Below are 21,118 nucleotides of genomic sequence, written 5' to 3'. Positions count from 1 at the left end.
GTGTCAGCCGACTTCCATCATTCAGACAGCAGTGGAGAGAGGCTGGTGGTTGGTTAAGATTCACCTTCTCCTTCTTGAAAACAAGATGAACATTTCTGAGTCTGCTTTGCTTCTGCTTCTTAAAGGATGTGCAAGGGGATGATTCATAGTTTTGAAATAAAAGAAGTCTCCAGTCAATCCCTAAACAAATTGTTTTCAAGCATCAAATGAAAATTTCGAGTACAATATGCATTGATGGAGGGGAAGACATGCATTAGTCTTTGAAGAATGGGGACGATTTAAATAAGAGGAGGAAAAGAGGAAGGGCATTCCAGATGATAAGGTGGAAGAGTAGGTGAAGTGGGAATGTACATGGTTATACAGTGGGGGTGGGGGGGAGGAAAATTAGATGATTCTAGCATGCATAGGAAATTGTAATAGATGGCCACAGAACAAGAATATTTTAAGCAAAGTTAAGTAAATCCAAAGATCAACTTCAATCCACTGGGAAATGTATCCCCAGGTTTATAGCTGAGAACGAAGTTCAATCAATTTCAGAAATGTGATTAAACTGCTTTACTAAAATTATGCAACTTTTATTCTTCTACATTTCCGATTTAGTGACCACTCAATGAAGAGGGAGAACCACACTCTCACCACTGAGTTTGTTTTGCAAGGTTTCTCCAGCTTCCACGAGCACCAGCTCACTCTTTTTGTGGTGTTTCTTACTCTGTACATCTTAACCCTAGCAGGTAACATAATCATAACCATTATCCGTATTGATCATCATCTCCACACCCCCATGTACTTCTTCATCACCATGCTGTCCACTTCAGAGACTATATATACATTGGTCATTCTCCCAAGGATGCTATCCAGCCTCGTGGGTATAAGCCAGTCTATCTCACTGAAGGTTGTGCCACACAGATGTTCTTTTTTGCAACCTTTGGGATCACTAACTGCTTCCTGCTCACAGCAATGGGATATGACTGATATGTGGCCATCTGCAACCCCGTGAGATACACAGTCATTATGAACAAGAAGGTGTGCAACCAGCTGGTGTGGAGGGCCTGCAGCATTGGGCTGATTGTAGCTATGACACAGGTGACACCTGTATTCGGGTTACTTTTCTGTGCAACAAAGGTGGCCCACTTCTTCTGTGACATCCAACATGTGATGAAGCTATCCTGCATTGACACGACTGTCAATGAGATTCTGACTTTGATCATCAGTGTTTTGGTGCTCGTTGTGCCTGTGGGTCTGCTCTTCATCTCTTAAGTCCTCATTATCTCTACAATCCTCAAGATCGCCTCAGCTGAGGGCAGGAAGAAGGCCTTTGCTACCTGCGCCTCCCACCTCATTGTGGTCATTGTTCACTATGGCTGTGCCTCCACTGTCTACCCCAAGCCCAAGTCAGAGAACACCAAGGATCAGGATCAGCTAATCTCAGTGACCTACACTGTGATCACCTCCCTACTGAACCCTGTGGTGTACACCCCAAGGAACAAAGAGATCAAGGATGCTCTGCTCTGGACCATTGGAAGGAAGCTTTCCTGACAATTTGGGAATTGTTCTTCTGAGGCTCTTAGCATCCATTCTAATCAGAACTATGAGGAGAAGAGCCCCATGTCCTTGGCTCCCAGAGACCTGGCCCATAAGGAGGAGGAGAAGAGAGGAACAGAAACAGCCTCCAACCGGGAGTCTGAAAGCTTTAAATATAGCCCCTGGACAAAGTGCTGGCCCTGTTTTTGTGGATAATTAGACAAACAAGGACAGGATATGCCTGAAGAAGAGGTCAAGGAGTAATGTGGACCAAGGATTTTTCATTGGCCTTTTGGTTTTCTTGTGGCTCTCCACTTAATGAAGACAACAGGGAGTCCCTTAGAAAAAACAGAATCCAGGACATACATTCTTCCCTACAATCCCTTCCTTCCTACTTAAGAGTATGAGAATTGCTCAACTTGGAGTCTCTATTGCAGTCTGTTTGTATATGACATATCAAGTCATAAATCACTGTGTGGACAGAAAAAGTGGCCTCAGAATGAGATAGCCCAGGGGAAACAGATTTCCTCTCCCAGTTGCTTTAATTTATTCCAGTTTCTAGCAAAACTGTTTATTAAGGATGGTGACTACAGACAGTTTAATTAGAGATCCTAGCAATTCCAAATCTTGTCAGCCATATTAACAGCCGTTTGAGGGCACATTCCAAGATCCTCCTGGGTCAGTTTGGCTGCTGTTAATTCAGAAAGCATGTAATGGGTAATAGGAATGAACCAGGCTGTGGGCTAGATCCTGGGGAAGGAAAGATGAAAAAAACCCCAAGTGCCTGGCTTCAAAAAACTCAACTCTAGTGGCAAAGACAACCATTTAAAGATATAGTTTCAATTCTTTATGTCAAGTGATATATACAAAAGATTGAAGGGGAATGAGAGGGAGGGAGGGAGAGAAAGAAAGAGAAACTCTGTTGGAGATGCCAGAGAAGTCTTCAGAGAGGAGGTGATCTGTAAATTGGACTGGTTTTAAAACACTTACAGGAGACTGTCTGATAGGCAAATTGTTGAAGGAGAAGAATTCCAAAGCGAAGAAATAATATTTCACATGTATGAAAGTTAAGAGAAATGTTGAGGAAATGGAACGTGACTCAACATGCTGACTCCAGGGTACAAGAAAGGAAATGAAGGGAGATAAGACCAGAAGGTTGGTTGGAGTCAGATTGTAAAGGCCTTGTTTGCTGAACTAAGGAATTTGGCTTTAACTTTTAAACAATGGGAATCATCTAAGACTCAGGAAAATTCGGATTAAGTTTATGAGGCATCTATGTGAATTTTTGGCATCCTTATTGTCCTTACCTAGATCCACCGAGACACCTAAGAAGTTGTATGAATCTATAGACTCTAAGCTGAGAAAATCATGGGGGCAAAGAGAATGAGACTAGAGTATTTAGAGGTCATACACAGAAATAATTATGCACTTATGATGAAGCTGAATCAGGCAATCACAGAGAGCAGGGGAGCAGAGGCTGATCAAGGAGTTTCACGTAGATTTGGGGTTTGGGATCCAAATGAGTACCCAGTGAGGAGAACAAGTCACTGACTAGGCTAGACCTCAGACTTGGGGCTACGATGGCTCCAGGACACAACTTCCATTAGAATTAAAGGGTGGGCTCATTACTCAGAAAAGCCTTCAAAAGAAGATACAGAGACCCAAATAGCACATGTATCTGCTCTCCAGACCATAACAGAACTACCAGGCCTTCTCTCAGGGTCAATAGAGACAATGGTAAAAATCAAACTATACCTAAAGTTCCCTACGAATATAAGGTGGCTGAAAGAAATTAAGAGAAGTTGTTAACTGACAAATAAAAGAACTGAATAATTAAAAGCAAAGTATTGCAGGCAAAGTGTTTGACAGTCATTCAATAAACATACATGGAATCTTTACTATATGCCAGATACTGGGCTAGACATGGAAAATATCAAAATAATTCTGCACTAATCCTTGAACAAAGGAGCTCCCAGTCTAGCAGGGGAGATGGGCTTATGCAGAACTCACCATAATACAATGTGATAGAGAAATAGACAAAGTGTGCTTAATATTTATGACAAAGACATAAGCCTTGGGATATTTTTCTGTGATCTATATAAAGCTAATCTCATCAAGCCAAGAAAGGGCCCTGCATACTGAGGTTCAGTGAAATAAATGTTTGTTACCTGGGCAATAAGGTTGTCTTGATCTATGTATGGGGCCATCTCCTAAGGCCAAGGGCTATGTGGTTGTGGATGGCATCATGCAGAGTACCTTATCACTATGGACTTCTAGAACGTTTATTACCCAGGTTTTCCAGAAAACTTGTTTGAATGGAATAGCTTCACAGTCACACACCATAGAATCAGATGTTTTCAATAGCCCTTGTCACACCCCATCAAGATCCTGGCCACAGAACTTTTTCTGACCTACTAAACAATTCCAGCCTCTCACTGAATATTTGGCTGGATTAAACAACCCGAAAGGAATCCTCCCTGTTCCCCAGGATTATTTTGGTCACTACTCACGCTCAGGATCATTTTATGGCAAGCAACTCTTCCATAATGTGGTCCTTAACACAAAACGCTTTCCTAGACATTATCCCACTAGGTCCTCAGAACGATCCTAGGAAGGAGGCCGGGATAAGACTCTCAATTCTACAGATAATAAGGCTAAGACAGAAAAGGGGTGAAGGCAGAATTGAACTTGCACCACTTAGCTGGCATTTTCTGTTTACCCAGAGTATATCACCACCCAAGGGAAATTCACAGTACGGATAGTAATGTACCAGAGAAATCAAGCTAAGCAAAATTCAAATTCCCCAGGGCCTCAAACTTCCCAAATAAAGCAAAACCTCATCCCTGAACCTTTTTCAAAAGAGAAGAATCCTCTATGAAATAGCCACCTGTGATCCTCATTCTAGCCAATGCAGACCCCCAAAGGAAGAGCATTTCCAGCAGCAGTTCAAGCTGTAGAGTCTTATTCACATAGAAGCAGTTAAGATTTTAGGGAACATGAGTATCCACTTTCTCCAGTATTAAATCAAATCAGAGAAAAGCATTTGGAACTGCACAAGCAAACCTGGCCCTTACTTAAAGAGTTTAGGTCCAGTGCTAAGTGCTGGGAGTACAATAGTGAATTATGCTAAATATATGTAATATATAAAATGCATACCATAATATATAATAATATATAAAATATAATATATAACATATATTTGGCAGACTGATGACTGCTAAATGAAAATTTTAAACAGGTAATGAGACCACAGAAGTTAGAAAACTTTAGTTCTAATTAATGTTTTTGAATCAGAAATATAGGAAGACAAATTCAGGTTCTTGGCCAGTCACCCAGTTCACTTCTCCTTAATCATTTATCACACCCTATTAGCAGTAGAGAATGAGACTATGTAGTAGAGAAATTTGAAGTCTCTACTGTGGCCCATAGTTCTCTTGCTTGTTAGAAAACCTCCAACAGCTCAAGCTTTAAGTTTGGTAAGAAACTCAATTCCATCTCCAAGAAAAATAAATATTCTTTATCTCTTTACTTTCCCACCCCTATTAAGCAAATCCTATTTGCTTAGCCAAATCTACTTCCCTTTGGAGGAGAGTTCTCTTTTTGTGAATGCTGGGACCCCATGGTGAACTTTGGTTTGGAGCCCATTTGTACCAGTCACCCACTGCAGCTGCAACATGAGGAACAAGACTTGAAGTCAGTAGACTGATTTCAAGCCCTGGGTCTCTCACTTATTAGCTCTGTATTCTTGGTTGAGTCACTTAAATTTCCTCTCAATTCCACAAGGTCTTGTGAGTGAATTTTTAACCACCATCTCATTCAGGGAAGTATGGGGAGATGCAAGGCCTTTAGGATGAAAGTAAAAACGAGATGAGATGGAGGGAATGCAGGAGAGAACACTGAAGTAGACTGCTGACTCATTTCTCTAGCCTTTCACTTGGTTGTTAACTTTTTTTTAAATTGAAGTACACTTGACATGTAATATCGATTTCAGGTATACAATGTAGTGGTTCAACATTTATATACATTATGAAATAACCTCCACAATAAGTTTAACAACCATCTGTCATCATATAAAGTTATTATGATATTGTTGACTGTATTCCCTATGCTGTACATAACATCCCCATGACTTACTTATTGTATGACTGGAAGTTTATACCTCTTAATCCACTTCACCTATTTTGTCCATTCCCCTACCCCCATTCCCCTTGGCAACCACCAAGTTTTGTTTTCTGTAACTATGAATCTGTTTCTGTTTTGTTTGTTTACTTGTTTTGCTTTTTAGATTCCATATATAAGTGAAATAGTAAAGTATTTGTTTTTCTTGCCCTGACTTATTTCACTTAACATAATACCCTTTATGCCCATTTATGTTGTTGCAAATGGCAAGATTTCATTTTTTTCATGACTAATATTCCGTGTGTATGTGTGTGTGTGTGTGTGCATGTATCCCCTCCTCTTTATACTTTTGTCTGTCAATGGGCACTTAGGTTGCTTCCATATCTTGGTTATTGTAAAATTATGCTGCAATAAAAACAGGGGTGCATATATCTCCTCAAATTAGTGTTCTCATTTTCTTTAGATAGATACCCAGGAGTGGAATTGATGGATCATATAATAGATGTATTTTTAATTTTTTAAGGAATCGCCATACCATTTTCCATAGTGGATGCAATTTACATTTCCACCAAGTGTATAAGGTTTCCCTTTTCTCAACAACCTCGCCAACACTTATTATATTTGCTGTCTTTTTTTATAGTAGCCATTCTGACAGGTGTGAGGTGATATCTCATTGTGGTTTTGATTTGCATTTCCTGATAACCAGTGTTACTGAACATCTTTTCATGTGGTCTGTTGGCTATCTGTGTCTCTTCTTTGGAAAAATGTCTATTCAGGTCCTCTATCCATTTTTTAATCAGACTGCTTGTTTTTTTGTATTGAGTTGAGTGAGTTCTTTGTACATTTTGGATATTAACCCCTTACCAGATATATCATTTGCAAATATCTTTTCCCATTCAGTAGGTTGCCTTAATGTTTTGTTTATGGTTTCCATCACTGTGCAAAAGCTTTTTAGTTTGATATAGTCCCATTTGTTTATTTTTAATTTTGTTGTTCTTGCCTGAGGAGACAGATCCAAAAATATACTGCTAAGACCAATGTCAAAGGGTTTACTGCCTATGTTTTCTTCTAGGAGTTTTATGGTTTCTGGTCTTACATTTAAATCTGTTATCCATTTTGAGTTTATATTTGTATACAGTATAAGAAAGTGATCCAATTTCATTCTTTCGCATGAAGCTGCCCAGTTTTCCCAACACCATTATTGAAGAGGCTGTCTTTTTCTCACTTTATATTCTTACCTCATTTGTCATAGATTAATTGACCACATAAGCATTGGTTTATTTCTGGGCTCTCTATTCTGTTCCATTGATCTATGTGTCTGTTTTTGTGCCAGTACTACACTATTTTGATTACTATAGCTTTATAGTGTAGTTTGAAATTGAGAAGCATGACACTTCCAGGTTTGTTCTTTTTCAAGATTTTTTTGACTATCTGTAATCTTTTGTGTTTCCATACAAATTTTAGGATTATTTGTTATACTTCTATGAAAAATGCTATTGGTATTTTGCTAGGGATTGCATTGAATCTGTAGACTGCTTTTGGTAGTATGGTAATTTTGACAAAATTATTCTTTCAATCCATAAACACATTATATCTTTCCATTATTTGTACCATCTTCAATTTCTTTCATCAATGTCCTATAATTTTCAGAGTACAGGTCTTTCACCTCCTTGGTTAAATTTATTCCTAGGTATTTTATTCTTTTCAATGCAATTGTAAATGGGTTTTCTTAATTTCACTTCCTGATAGTTCAACATTAGTGGATAGAAACACAACAGATTTCTGTATATTTGTATACTGCAACTTAATTCATTTATTAGTTCAAATAGCATTTTGGTACAGTCTTTAGGTTTTTCTATTTATAGTATCATGTCATCTGCAAACAGTGACAGTTTTAATTTTTCTTCTCCAATTTAGGTTTCTTTTATTCCTTTTTCTTGTCTGATTGCTGTAGCTAGGACTTCCAATACTATATATATCAAATAAAAGTGGTGAGATAGGGCATCCTTGTTTTGTTTCTGATATTTGAGGAACTGATTTCAGCTTTTCACCATTGAGTGTGATGTTGGCTGTGGGTTTGTCATATATGGCTTTTATTATGTTAAGGTATGTTCTCTCTACACCCACTTTGTTGAGAGTTTTTGTCGTAAATGGATGTTGAATTTTGTCAAATGCTTTTTCTGCACCTCCTGAGATGACCATATTATTTGTGTCCTTTGTTTTGTTAATGTGGTATATCACATTGATTGATTTATGGATGTTAAGCTATACTTGCATCCCTGAAATGAATCCCACTTGATCATGGTGTATGATGCTTTTAATGTATTGTTAAATTAGATTTACTAATATTGTATTGAGAATTTTTGCATCTAAGTTCATCAGGGATATTGGCCAGTAATTTTCCTTTTTTTGATGACTTTGCCTGGTTTGGGAAGTAGAGTAATGCTGGCCTAGTAAAATGAGTTTGAAAGTATTGCTTCCTCTTCAATTTTCTAGAATAATTTGAAAAAGATAGGTATTAATTCTAGAATTTGGTAGAATTCACTTGTGAGGTCATTGGGACCTGGACTTTTGGTTTTGGGGAGTTTTTTGATTAACAATTTAATTTCATTACTATTTATCAGTCTATTAAGATTTTCTATTTCTTCATGATTCAGTCTTGAGAAATTATATATTTGTAGGAATTTACCCATTTCTTCTAGGTTGTCTAATTTGTTGACATATAATTGTTCATAATATTCTCATGATGCTTTGTATTTCCTTCATGTCAGTTGTAATTTCTCCTCTTTCATTTCTGACTTTATTTATTTGGGCTCTCTTTTCTTCTTGATGAGTCTGGCTAAAGGTTTGTTGATTTAATTTATCTTTTCAAAGAACCAACTCTTAGTCTCATTGACTTTTTTCTTTTGTCTTTTTAGTCTCTGTCATATTTATTTCCACTCTGATCTTTATTATTTCCTTCCTTTTATTAACTGTGGACTTTGCTTGTTCTTTTTTCTCTGGTTCCTTTATGTGTAACATTAGATTGTTATATTTGAGATTTTTCTCATCTCTTAATGTAGGCCTGTGTCATTATAAACTTCCATCTTAGAACTGAGTTTGCCACGTCCCATGGATTTTGGAAAGTTGTGCTTCCATTTTCATTGGTCTTAGGTAATTTTTACTTGGTTCTGTTTTTCAGAGTTTTTTTTCTTGTAGTTGATTTCTAGTCTCATACCCTGTAGTCAAAAAGATGCTTGATGTGATTTCCAACCTTTTTACATTTACTGAGACTTGTTTTGTGGCCTAGTGTGTGATCTATCTTGGAGAATGTTTCATGTGCATTTGAAAAAAAGGTGCATTCTTCTATTTTTGGATGGAATGCTTTGTATATATCTATTAAGTTCATCTTATACAATGTGTTGTTTAAGTCCAATGTTTCCTTATAGATTTTCTGTCTGAATAATCTATCCATTGATGTAAGTGAGGTGTTAAAAGTCCCCTACTATTATTGTGTTAATGTCTATTTCTCTCTTTATGTCTGTTAATATTTGCTTTATGTATTTAGGTGCTGCAATGTTGGGCACACAGATATTTATATGTTATAACCTCTTGTTGGATTGATCCTTTTATTTATTTATTTTTTATTTTTGGCTAAGTTGGGTCTTCACTGCTGTGCACAGGCTTTCTCTAGTTGCGGCGAGCAGGGGCTACTCTTTGTTGAAGTGTGCAGGCTTCTCATTGCAGTAGCTTCTCTTGTTGCAGAGCATGGGCTCTAGGCATGCGGGCTTCAGTAGTTGTGGCATGCAAGCTCTAGAGCGCAGGCTCAGTAGTTGTGGTGTATGAGCTTAGTTGCTCCACTGCATATGGGATCTTCCCAGACGAGGGATCAAACCTGTGTCCCCTGATTTGGCAAGCAGATTCTTAACCATTGTGCCACCAGGGAAGTTCCAGATTGATCCTTTTATAATTATGTAATGCTCTTCTTTGTCTCTTGTTACAGTTTTTGTTTTAAAGTCTATTTAGTCTGATATAAATATTGCTACTCTAGCTTTCTGTTTCCATTTGCATAAAATATCTTTTTATATCCCTTCACTTTCAGTCTGTGAGTGTCTTTAGGTCTAAAATGAGTCTCTTGTAGGCAGCATATAGATGGGTCTTTTTTTTTTTATCCACACAGCCATCCCATGTCTTTTGATTGGCACATTTAGTCTATTTACATTTAAAATAATTATTGTTAGGTATGTGCTTATTGCCATTTTATTAATTGTTTTCTAGTTGTTTTGTACTTCTTCTCTGTTTCTTTATTCTTCTCTTGATCTCTTCCCTTGTAATTTGATGACTATCTTTACCTTTATGTTTGATTTCCTTTCTTTTTTTGTATATCTATTAAGGTTTTTGGTTTGTGGTTATCGTGAGTTTCATATATAACAACCTATACATATAGCTGTCTATTTTAAGTTAATGATCTCTTAAGTTCAAATACATTCTAAAAGCCCTACCTTTTCCCTCCCCTCCACCATCACATTTTATGTTCTTGAGTTCAGATTTTGTATCTTTTAGTTTTGTGTATCCCTTAACTACTTATTGTACATATAGGTTATTTTACTACTTTTATCTTTTAACCTTCATATTACCTTTATAAGTAGTTGGTTCATTACATTTACCATATGTTTGCCTTTACCAGTGAGATTTTTTCTTTCATAATTTTATTTCTAGTTGTGTCCCTTGGGTGTTTTTCACTACTCTGTCTTTCAGATCACTGATTTGTTCTTGTAGATCATCTAATATACTGTTGATTCCCTCTAGTGTATTTTTCAATTCAGTTATTGTGTTCTTCTGCTCTGATTGGTTCTCTTTTATATTTTCTAACTCTTTGTTGAAGTTCTCACTGTGTTCATCCATTTTTCTCCCAAGTTTTGTGAGCATCTTTATGATCATTATCTTGAACTCTTTATTGGGTAGATTGCTTATCTCTATTTTGTTAAGTTCTTTTTCTGAGGTTTTGTCTTGTTCTTTCATTTGGAACATACTCCTCTATCTTCTCATTTTGCCCAATTCTCTATGCTTATTTCTTTGCATTACATCCATTACCTCTCCTGATCTTGAAGAAGTAAACTTATGTAGGAGATCTTCTATGGAGCCCAGGAGCACAGACCCCCTGCTACCAAAGCTGGATGCAGCAGGGGTGTTCCCTACATGGGCAGCATACGCCTTTCTGGTGTGGCAGGGCTGACTGTTGCAGACACGTTAGTATGTAGGGCTGGCCCCCAGCTCATCTGACTGCAAGATCCTTCCTCATGTAGTTGCTGTGGGCATGCTGGTGGGTGAGGCAGGTCCCCAGTGTGGCTGGTTGTGAGGCCCAGTAGCATGCTACTGCAGCACATGCACTGGTGGACAGGGCAGGACCCTGGTGTGAGTGGCTGTGTGGCACAGCAGCATGCAACAGCAGCAGGCTCACCAGTGGCTGGTGTGAGACCCTGACATGGCTACCTGTGAGGGATGGCCATATGCAACTTCTGCCCATGTGCATGGCTGGTCATGTTGTTGGTAGTGTTCTATTACTGCAGTTCTCTGGTGGGCAGGGCAGGCCTCCAGTGCAGGTGGCAGCAAGGCCCAGCATCACCTGACTACCACAGGCATGCTGGTGGGTGGGGCAGGCCCCCAGTGTTAATAGGCTAGAGGGAGAATTCCAAAATGGTACCTGTCAGTGTCAATGTCATCACGGTAGAATGAGATCACAAAAATGGCTGATGCCAGCAACTCAGTCATCAGGGGTAGTCCCAGCTGCTTCCTGCCTCTCTGGGAGGCTCTCCAAAATCAGTGAGTGGGCCTGACCCCACTACCTTTCAAACTGCTGCCTTTGTGCTAGGACTCAGAGCAAGTGAGGTTTTGCATGCATTGTTAAGAGTGGAATCTTAAATTCCTCCAGCTCTCCTGAACATAAGCCCTGCAGTTTTTCAAAGCCAGGTATTTTGGGGCTTGTCTTCCTGGTCCTTGACACCTGAGCTGGGAATCCCAATGTAAGGACTGGACTACTTGCTCCTTGGGGAGGACCACCATGGTTTTGATTTTCCTCCTATTTGTGGGTCACCACATTGGGAGTGTGGGTGCTAACTAGACCTTTTCTCTGTGCCTCCTGTTTTGTTGCAGCTCCTTCTTTATATCTTTAGTTGTGAAAAATCTTTTCTGCTAGTCTTCAGGTCACTCTCAGAGATAGTTGCTCTTTAAGTAGTTGTAATTTTGGTATGCCCATGGAAGGAGATGAACTCAGGATCTTCCTACTCTGCCATCTTGATCCAGAGCCCCTGTAACTTCTTGATTTAGTATATTTATAGTACAGAACAATGTAGACTCTAGGATTTTTCTTACTGGGGAAGTCTAACTAAAGTTCTTATTTCTAACCAAACTAAGAATGAATGGATACTAGTGTTTACTCCATACAAATTTCTTTAAGATTTAATCAGAGGAAAATGAACTTGGAAGTTGTCACTCCATCCTTACAGCAATAAAAGCTGGACAAACTGAAAGTCAAGAACTTTTCTTGGACGTACCAGAGAACTAAGGTTGTAGGTCAAACTGCCACCTGGATATCTGGACAAATGACTACATCCAGAGAGACACAGTTGAAATATTCTTATCTGATGCAGGAACAACTAAAGCCATAAATCAGAATTCTTAAATGGTAATTTCAATGAATTGCTGCAGGCTGAATATAGACTAACTTGAAAGTGAACAACTCCTGGGGGTTGCAATCTTAGGGGAGCACCCACACTTTCATGCATCTTGCCTTCAGGAACCCTACCAGATTCTCATAGTGAAGATTCAAGAATGATCCCTTCATGGCTCTAGCAGGGGGAAGGGAAGAGTAATTACTGTAAAATATATTCAGGTCCTTCTCCATAACAAAGACCTACAATGTCAGGGAAAACAACATTGCTAGAGCCTTATCACAGGTTCTGGAAGGAAATTCCTCTATCCAATCAACTCCAGCCCTTCCTGTGTCAATGAAGTGGGTGGGGCGGGGAACAAAGTTAACAGAGGTCAGGAATTCAAGGAAATATATAGGGAATTCCACAGATGGGGAAGGGAGTGAGGACCTGGAGAAAATATCTATACTACTGGAGAAACATAGGTGAAGGTCATGACCCTGAAACACTGGCCCACTTAAAGACTGAAATTGAACAGGAAGATAATAGAATAACCTTTTCCCTACACCTTACCACCACACCAACAGGGGTTCAGTGAAATAACAGTGAATTACAACAGAGAGGGCTGCAAGACACAGACTACACAAAGAGAGAAAACAACAAGGACACTAGAGGAATTTGAAGCCCTTGGCCAGATTAACATAAATCCTCCCTTTAAAACATTAAAGTCCTATTTATATCACTTCCTATTACTCAGTATAACATGACTAACTTTTAACAAAAAATTACCAAGTCAAGCTGAAAGAAAAGAAAAACAGTCTGAAAAGATGAATCAAACATCAGAACCAGATTCAGGTATATCAGAGATGTTGGAATTATCAGAGAATTTAAATAACTATGGGAATTTAAAATATATGTTAAGGGGTCTAAAGGGAAAAGTAGACAGTATGCAAAAACAGATGGTTAATGTGAGCAGACAGAAAGTCTACAAAAGGATAAAAATAAATCCTATAAATCAAAAACAAGGTAATAGAAATGAAGAATACCTTCCATGTGCTTATGATTAGACTGCACACCACCAAGGAAGGGATTAGTGAGCTTGAAAATTTGTCAATAGAAACCTCCCAAACTGAAATGTAAACAGAAAAGAAAGGAAAGAAAAAAAAAAAAAAAAGAAAACATAACATCAAAGAACTGTGGGATATACAAAAAAATATAACATATGTGTAACTGGAATAACAGGAGGAGAAGGAAGAATACAACAGAAGATACACTTCAAGTAATATTGCCTGAGAACTTTCCAAAATTGATAACAGGCATCAAACTACAGATCCAGGAATCTCAGAGAACACCAAACAGGATAAATACAACCCCTCTCCCCAAATAAAAACAAACAAACAAAACACTTAGGGATATTATATTCCAACTACAGAAAACCAAGGACAAAGAAAAAATCTTGAAAGACGTCAGAGGGAAAAACAAACACCTTACCTATAGAAGAACAAGAATAAGTCGATAAGGATTAATACAAATTTCTTGTCAGAAATCATATAAGCAAGAAGAAAGTAGAGTAAAATATTTAGTGTTCAAAGGGAAAATCCATCCACTTAGATATTTACATAGAGCAAAATTATTCTTTAAAGAAAAAAAATCCATCCACTTAGATATTTATACAGAGCAAAATTATTCTTCAAAAGTGAAAGAGAAATGAAGACTTTCTCAAACAAAAACTGAGAGAATTCATTGCCATCAGACCTGCCCTTTAAGAAATGTTAGAAGTTCTTCATGAGGAAGACAAATGATATAGATCAGCATAAAGGATCAACCTAAACAAAGGAAGAGTATAGAGAATGAATAAAAGTACATAAAATATAATACTTTATTTTCTTATTCTTAGTTGATCTAAAAGATAACTACTTGTTTAAAGCAAAAACAGTAGCAATTAGTGGAATGAATGAAAGGAATGCCACAGGGGACAGAAGGGAGGAACTGGTAATACTCTGCATTACATGTGAAGCAATACAGTGTTATTTGAAGATGGAGTTAGATCAGTTAAAAGTGTATACATAATATAAATCCCAGGGTAACTATTAAAAAGGTTTTCAGAAGAAAAATTGGTATGTTAAGAGAAGAGATAAAATTGAATCACATAAAATGCTCAATTAAAATCACAGAACACCAAAAAGAGGGGAAAAAGAAACAAAGAATAAATGCAATGAATAGAAAATAGTTACAAACATGGTAGATATTAACCCAAAAATATCAATTCACTTTAAAGGTCTAAATACATCAAATAAAAGATAGATCATCAGAGTGGATTAAAAAAATAGGACAAATCTATATGTTGTTTACAAGAAAGTCATTCAGATAGCTTAAGGAGATTAAAAAAAAAAAGATATGACAGGATAACACTAATCAAAAGAAAGATGCAGAAACTGTATTAATTTCAGACAAAGTAGAATTCAGAACTAGGAAGATTATCTAGAATAAAGGGCATTACATAATAATAAAGAGATATATTCTACAAGAAGACATAGCAATATTAAATGTGCATGTACCTAATAAAAGGGCATCAAAATATCAATACATGAGGAAAAACTTAGAAAAGAGAAAGAGATGAATCTATACTATTATAGTTGAACACTTTACCTTTCTGTCAATAATTGATAGACTAAGTAGGCAAGACATTAGTAAGGTACAGAGGAACTAAACAGAACTATCAATCAATTTTATCTTAATAGTTGACATTTATAGAATTGACATTTATAGACTCCTCAATCTAAGAACAGTGAAATACAAATTCTTCTTAAGCTCGCATGTAATATTCATCAAGACAGACCACATTCTGGGCCATAAAACACAACTTAACTAATTTGAAAGAACAGAAATCACATTAAGTATATTCTCAGACCAAAATGGAATTAAACCAGAAATCAACAACAGAAGAATAGCTGGAAAATTCCCAAGTACCCCAAATATTTTGAAATTTCTAAATAGCTCACGAGTTAAAGAAGAAGTCTAAAGTGAAATTTTGAAAATATATTTTGAAATTAATTAAAATAAAAATAAAAGTTATCAAGATTTGTGGGTTGCAGTGCTTAGAAGGAAATTATAGCATTAAATGCATACATTAGAAAAGAAGAAAAATTAAGCATCAATAACCTAAGCCTTGTCTCAGTAAACTAGAGAAAGAAAAGCAAATTAATCCTAACACAGGCAGAAGAAATAATATTAGAGCAGAAATCAATAAAATTGAAAACAGAAAAATAATAGAGAAAATCAACAAAGCCAAAGCTGGTTATTTGAAAAGATCAATAAAATTATAAACCTATGGCCAAGCCAACCAAGAAAAGACACACATTAACAATATCAAATGAAAGTGGGGTCATACTACTGACCCACTGATATTAAAAGAATTATAAAGGAATATGAAAAACTCTATGTCCAGAAATTTGATAACTTGGATGAAATAGGTCAATTCCTTGAAAGACACAAAGTACTACAACCCATGCAAGAAGAAATAAAGTGAATAGCCTTATATATGTTAAAGGAGTGAATTAATAATTAATAGCTTTCCAAAAATTAAAGTGCCAGTCTCAGATGGTTTCATGGATAAATTCTACAAAATAATTAAGGAAGAAATAATACCAATTTTCCACAAGGTCTTCTAGGAAGCAGAGGCAGAGAGAACACTTCCTAAATAATTCTATGAGGCTAGTATTACCCTAATACCAAAACCAGATACAGACATCAAAAAAAAAAAAAAAAGAAAAGTAAACAGTTGACTAATACTTCTCATGAATATTAATGAAAAAATCTTCAACAAATACGAGCAAGCTGAATCCAAAAATGTATGAAATAAAGTATACATCTTGACCAACTGTGATTTACTACAGGTATTCAAGGTCAGTTCAAGATTTGAAAATCAATCAGTGTAATCCACTAAATTAGGAGGCTAAGAAAGAAATTATATGATCATATCAATTGATACAGAAAAAACATTTAACAAAATTCAATACCCATTCCTGAAGTAAAACTCTCAGCAAAAGAGGAATTGACAGAGGAAATTTCTCAGTCTGATAAAGGACATTTTTAATAACTTACAGCTAACTTCATACTTAATAATGAGATATTAGATGCTGTCCTCTTAGATCAAGAAAAAGACAAGGATGTCCCCTCTTGTCACTCATATTCAATGTCATATTAGAAGTCCTACCTTGTGCAATAAGACATGAAAAAGAAATAAAAGGTATACAGATGGGCAGGAAGAAATAATACTGTCTTTATTCACAATTGACATGATTATTTATTTAGAAAACCCCAAAGGATCTACAAAATTCTTCCTGAACTAATGAGTATGGTGATATCATAGAATAAAAGGTCAATATACAAAAGTCAGTTGTTTTCTTATATACCACCAATGAAAAATCAAAATCTGAAAAAAAATATTTACAAAAATGTCAAAAATAATAAAATACATATAAATCCAACAAAAATGTATAGGATCTTTATGTGAAGACTATAAAGCACTGATAAGAGAAATCAAAATGATCTAAACAGACACAGACTATGTTCCTGGATTAAAAGACTTATTAAGATGTCAGGTCTTTCCAACTTGATCTATAGCTTCACACAATCCAAATCAAAATCTCAGTAAGCTATTTTATAAATAACAAACTGATTCTAAAGTTTACATGGAAAGGTAAAATATATAGACAACACAATACAGAAGAAAAAACGTGAACTGAAAACTACCTAATTTTGAGGCTTACTATAAAGGTACAATATTCAAGACTGAGTGGTACTGGTGAAAGAAAATATAGATCAATGGAACAGAACAGAAATTCCAGAAATGACCTACAAAAAATATAGTCAACTGACTTTTTTGCAGAGGCAATTCAGTGGCAAAAGGATAATCTTTTCGACAAACGGTGCTGGAATGGTTGAATACTCATATATCAAAAACAACAACAAAATCCCCTAGATACAGATGTTACACCTTAGACAAAAATTAACTCAACGTGGATCAGAGACTTCAAATGTAAAATGCAAAAACTATAAAACTTTTACAAGAAAATATAGGAGAAAATCTCTTTAACTTTGGGTTTGGTTATGACTTTTTAGATACACCCATAAAATTATGATCCATGAAAAAAACATGGTAAGTTGGACTTTATTAAAATTGAAAACATCTTGGGAAAGATGCTACAAGTGTTATCGTCACTGCTACAAGATGATAAAACAAGTCACAGACTAGGAGAAATATTTCCAAAACATTTATCTGATAAAATACTTCTATCCAAAATATACAAAGAACTCTTAAAACTCAGCATTAAGAAAACAAGTAATCCAATTTAAAAATGGGCAAAAGAGCTGACAGTTCATAAAAGAATATCTACAGATGGTAAATAAACATATGAAAAGATGCTCAGCATCATTTTTCATTAGGGAAATGCAAATTAAAACAGCAGTGAGATATCATTATAAACCTATTAGAATGACTAAAATCCAAAAGAGTGATAACAACAATTCCTGGTGAGGATGCAATGCAGCAGAAACTCTCATTCACTGTGGGTTGAATATAAAATGGCATAGCCACTTTGAAAGAGAGTTTGACAGTTTCATACAAAAGCAAATATATTATCACTATATTATCCAGCAACCACACTGCAAGGTATTTGTCAAGTGAATTAAAACTTCTGTCCACACAAAAACCTGCACACAAAGTTTATAGCAGCTTTCTTCACAATTGCCCAAAACTGGAGGCAACCAAGATGTCTTTCAATACGTGAATGAGTAAACAGTTGTACATCCATACAATGAAATACTATTCAGAGATAAAAAAAAAAAAAATTAATGAGCAATCAAACCACTGGAAGACATGGGTATGTATATCTTAAATTTATATTGCTAAATGAAAGAACCCAGGCTGAAATAGCTATACATTATATGGTTCCATTTATATGACAGTGTTAAAAAGGCAAAACTGTAGAGACTACAAACAGATCAGTGGTTGCCAGGCATTTGAGAAGGAAGGAAGGTTGAACAAAAGCATACGGAATTTAGTGACACTATTCTGTATGATACTGTAATGGTGGATACATGACACTATACATTTGTCAAACCCATAAAACTTTGCAGTAGAGTGAACCTTAATGTAGGAAAATGAAGGAAAAATCATTTAGGAAATTGAGATTCCAGAATGCAATGCAGGCTGAAGAAAAATAATCTAACTGTATTACAGATGTACAAAACAACCTCACTGAAGGGGGCAGGGGAAAGGTGCTAACTGAAGTAATTTTGGAAATGAGTGAAGTCTGTAGGACTAAAGGCAAAAGGAACTACAGATAAGCACTCTCTTCTAATGTTTAAAACTGTTCCCCACAGGGGTTCAGGTTAAGAATTCTTAAAGTGCTATAAATTTATACTGGAATTGAACAATTAAAAAATGGATGCCAGATGGTGGAAACCAGATTTTTCACTGTTAGGGTGGGAAGTTACAGACAAGCAAGAGGAGAAGGCTAGAATGATCTACATGGTAATGGCTTATGGAAGCCCAGATCTTGGTTTCTAACACCAATCTCCAATAAGAGGAATTATCCTTAGATAAATGGCTGATTGTAGACTAGGTCAGTAAATATACACAATGAGCCTGCAGCATCTTGTAGTGCCTGAAAGTAAGAAAGTGTTCAAAGAGACAACTCTTTGGGTTTGGGTTTGTCAAAGGGACAGAAGAGCCAACTGAAAGAGCTTCCAATAGCCAAAATTGGAACAATCTAACATATAAAGTAGTACTGGATTATAAACCAAAAGGTAAAATAAATATACACAAGTTCATACTGAAATGGCATAGATAAATTACTGAATAAATAAGTGGGGGAGAAGAGATGAATCTCCTGGGCAGAACTCCAAGTAATTTTCACACATACTCCACCCTCAAGGAAGTGGAGCATAACTTCCTCTTATTAAGAGAGAACCGTACATAGTGATTTTCTTCCAAAGAGTACAAATAAACAGTGAGATAAAAAGAGTAACTTAATTCAGAAATCTATAAAACACTACCTCATCCAGGTAATCAAAATTAACATCAACAGTGATAAGTCATATTGATAGCATGTTCCCTAAATACAATGTGATGAGAATGGCACTTTTTCTCTGCGGTCTTTCTCCCAAAATGTATAAAACCTGGTAATTTTCCTTTCCCTGAAGTTTACTTTAACTGGTATTAATATAGACACTCCTACATTCTTTTGATTGATTTTTGCATGATTATTATCTTCCATCCTTTTATTTTCTACTGGCCAATATCATCATATTTAAAGTTAGTTTCTACTAGACAGCATATAGTTGGGTCATGTTATTAAAGCCACTCTACTGATCTCTGTTTTAATGTGGTATAGTTAGAATATATTTATACCATTTGCATTTAATGTAATTATTGACATGCTAGGTCTAAGTTCACTATTTTATATTTTGTTTTACATTTTATCTGTTTTTTTCTTTTTTTCTTTTTCATGCTTTCCTGTGTGTTAATTTAACATATTTCAGAATTCCATTTTGACTTTCCTATAGCATTTTGAGTGTATCTCTTTATATAGTTCTTTTAGTGGTTGCTCCTTAGGTAAACAACAAAAAATGGAGTTGCTAGATCATATGGTAAGTATACATTTAACTTTATAAGAAACTGCCAAACTGTTTTCCAAAGTAACTGCACCAATTTGGTTTCCCAATATGAATTCCAGTTACTCTCTATTCTTGTAAGCTGTTGGTATAGTCACTATTTTTCAGTTTAGCGATTCTGACAGGTGTGCAGTTGTAGTATAGTGGTTTTACTTTGTATTTTTTTTTTAACATCTTTATTGAAGTATAATTGCCTTACAATGGTGTGTTAGCTTCTGCTTTATAACAAAGTGAATCAGTTATACATATACAATATGTTCCCATTTCTCTTCCCTCTTGCATCTCCCTCCCTCCCACCCTCCCCATCCCATCCCTCTAGGTGGTCACAAAGCACCGAGCTGATCTCCCTGTGCTATGCGGCTGCTTCCCACTAGTTATCTATTTTACATTTGGTAGTGTATATATGTCCATGACACTCTCTTACCCTGTCACATCTCACCCCACTCCCTCCCCATATCCTCAAGTCCATTCTCTAGTAGGTCTGTGTCTTTATTCCCGTCTTGCCACTAGGTTCTTCATGGCCTTTTTTTTTTTTTTTTTTTTTTTTTTCCCCTTAGATTCCGTATATATGTGTTAGCATACTGTATTTGTTTTTCTCTTTCTGACTTACTTCACTCTGTATGACAGACTCTAACTCCATCCACCTCATTACAAATACCTCCATTTCATTTCTTTTTATGGCTGAGTAATATTCCACTGTATATATGTGCCACATCTTCTTTATCCATTCATCTGTCGATGGACATTTAGATTGTTTCCATGTCCTGGCTATTGTAAATAGAGCTGCAATGAACATTTTGGAACATGACTCTTTTTTACCTATGGTTTTCTCAGGGTATATGCCCAGTAGTGGGATTGCTGGGTCGTATGGTAGTTCTATTTGTAGTTTTTTAAGGAACCTCCATACTGTTCTCCATAGTGGCTGTATCAATTTACATTCCCACCAACAGTGCAAGAGTGTTCCCTTTCCTCCACACCCTCTCCAGCATTTATTGTTTCTAGATTTTTTGATGATGGCCATTCTGACCGGTGTGAGATGATATCTCATTGTAGTTTTGATTTGCATTTCTCTAATGATTAATGATGTTGAGCATTCTTTCATGTGTCTGTAGGCCATCTGTATATCTTCTTTGGAGAAATGTCTATTTAGGTCTTCGGCCCATTTTTGG

General features: G+C 36.3%; 2 protein-coding genes across 2 annotated transcripts in view; one reads left to right on the top strand and one right to left on the bottom strand.

Moving 5' to 3' along the window:
• The window catches only part of LOC309644233 (olfactory receptor 10J3-like), a 130,183-nt gene that overhangs the window by 94,814 nt on the left and 14,251 nt on the right, over positions 1-21,118 (bottom strand). The gene's annotated exons all lie outside the window — the stretch shown is intronic.
• LOC309643569 (olfactory receptor 10J1-like) lies at positions 611-20,105 on the top strand (the record flags this gene model as incomplete). Its single annotated transcript, XM_082426354.1, is given in 4 exon segments — positions 611-887; positions 890-969; positions 973-1,254; positions 1,258-20,105. Coding segments are annotated over 4 exon segments (918 nt in total). The 3' UTR covers positions 1,537-20,105.

This window comes from Balaenoptera physalus (assembly GCF_965194825.1).
Source record: "Balaenoptera physalus genome assembly, chromosome: 1".
NCBI lineage: Eukaryota > Metazoa > Chordata > Mammalia > Artiodactyla > Balaenopteridae > Balaenoptera > Balaenoptera physalus.
The sequence above is the reverse complement of the archived record's forward strand: the minus strand, read 5'-3'. Positions and strand labels throughout refer to the sequence as shown.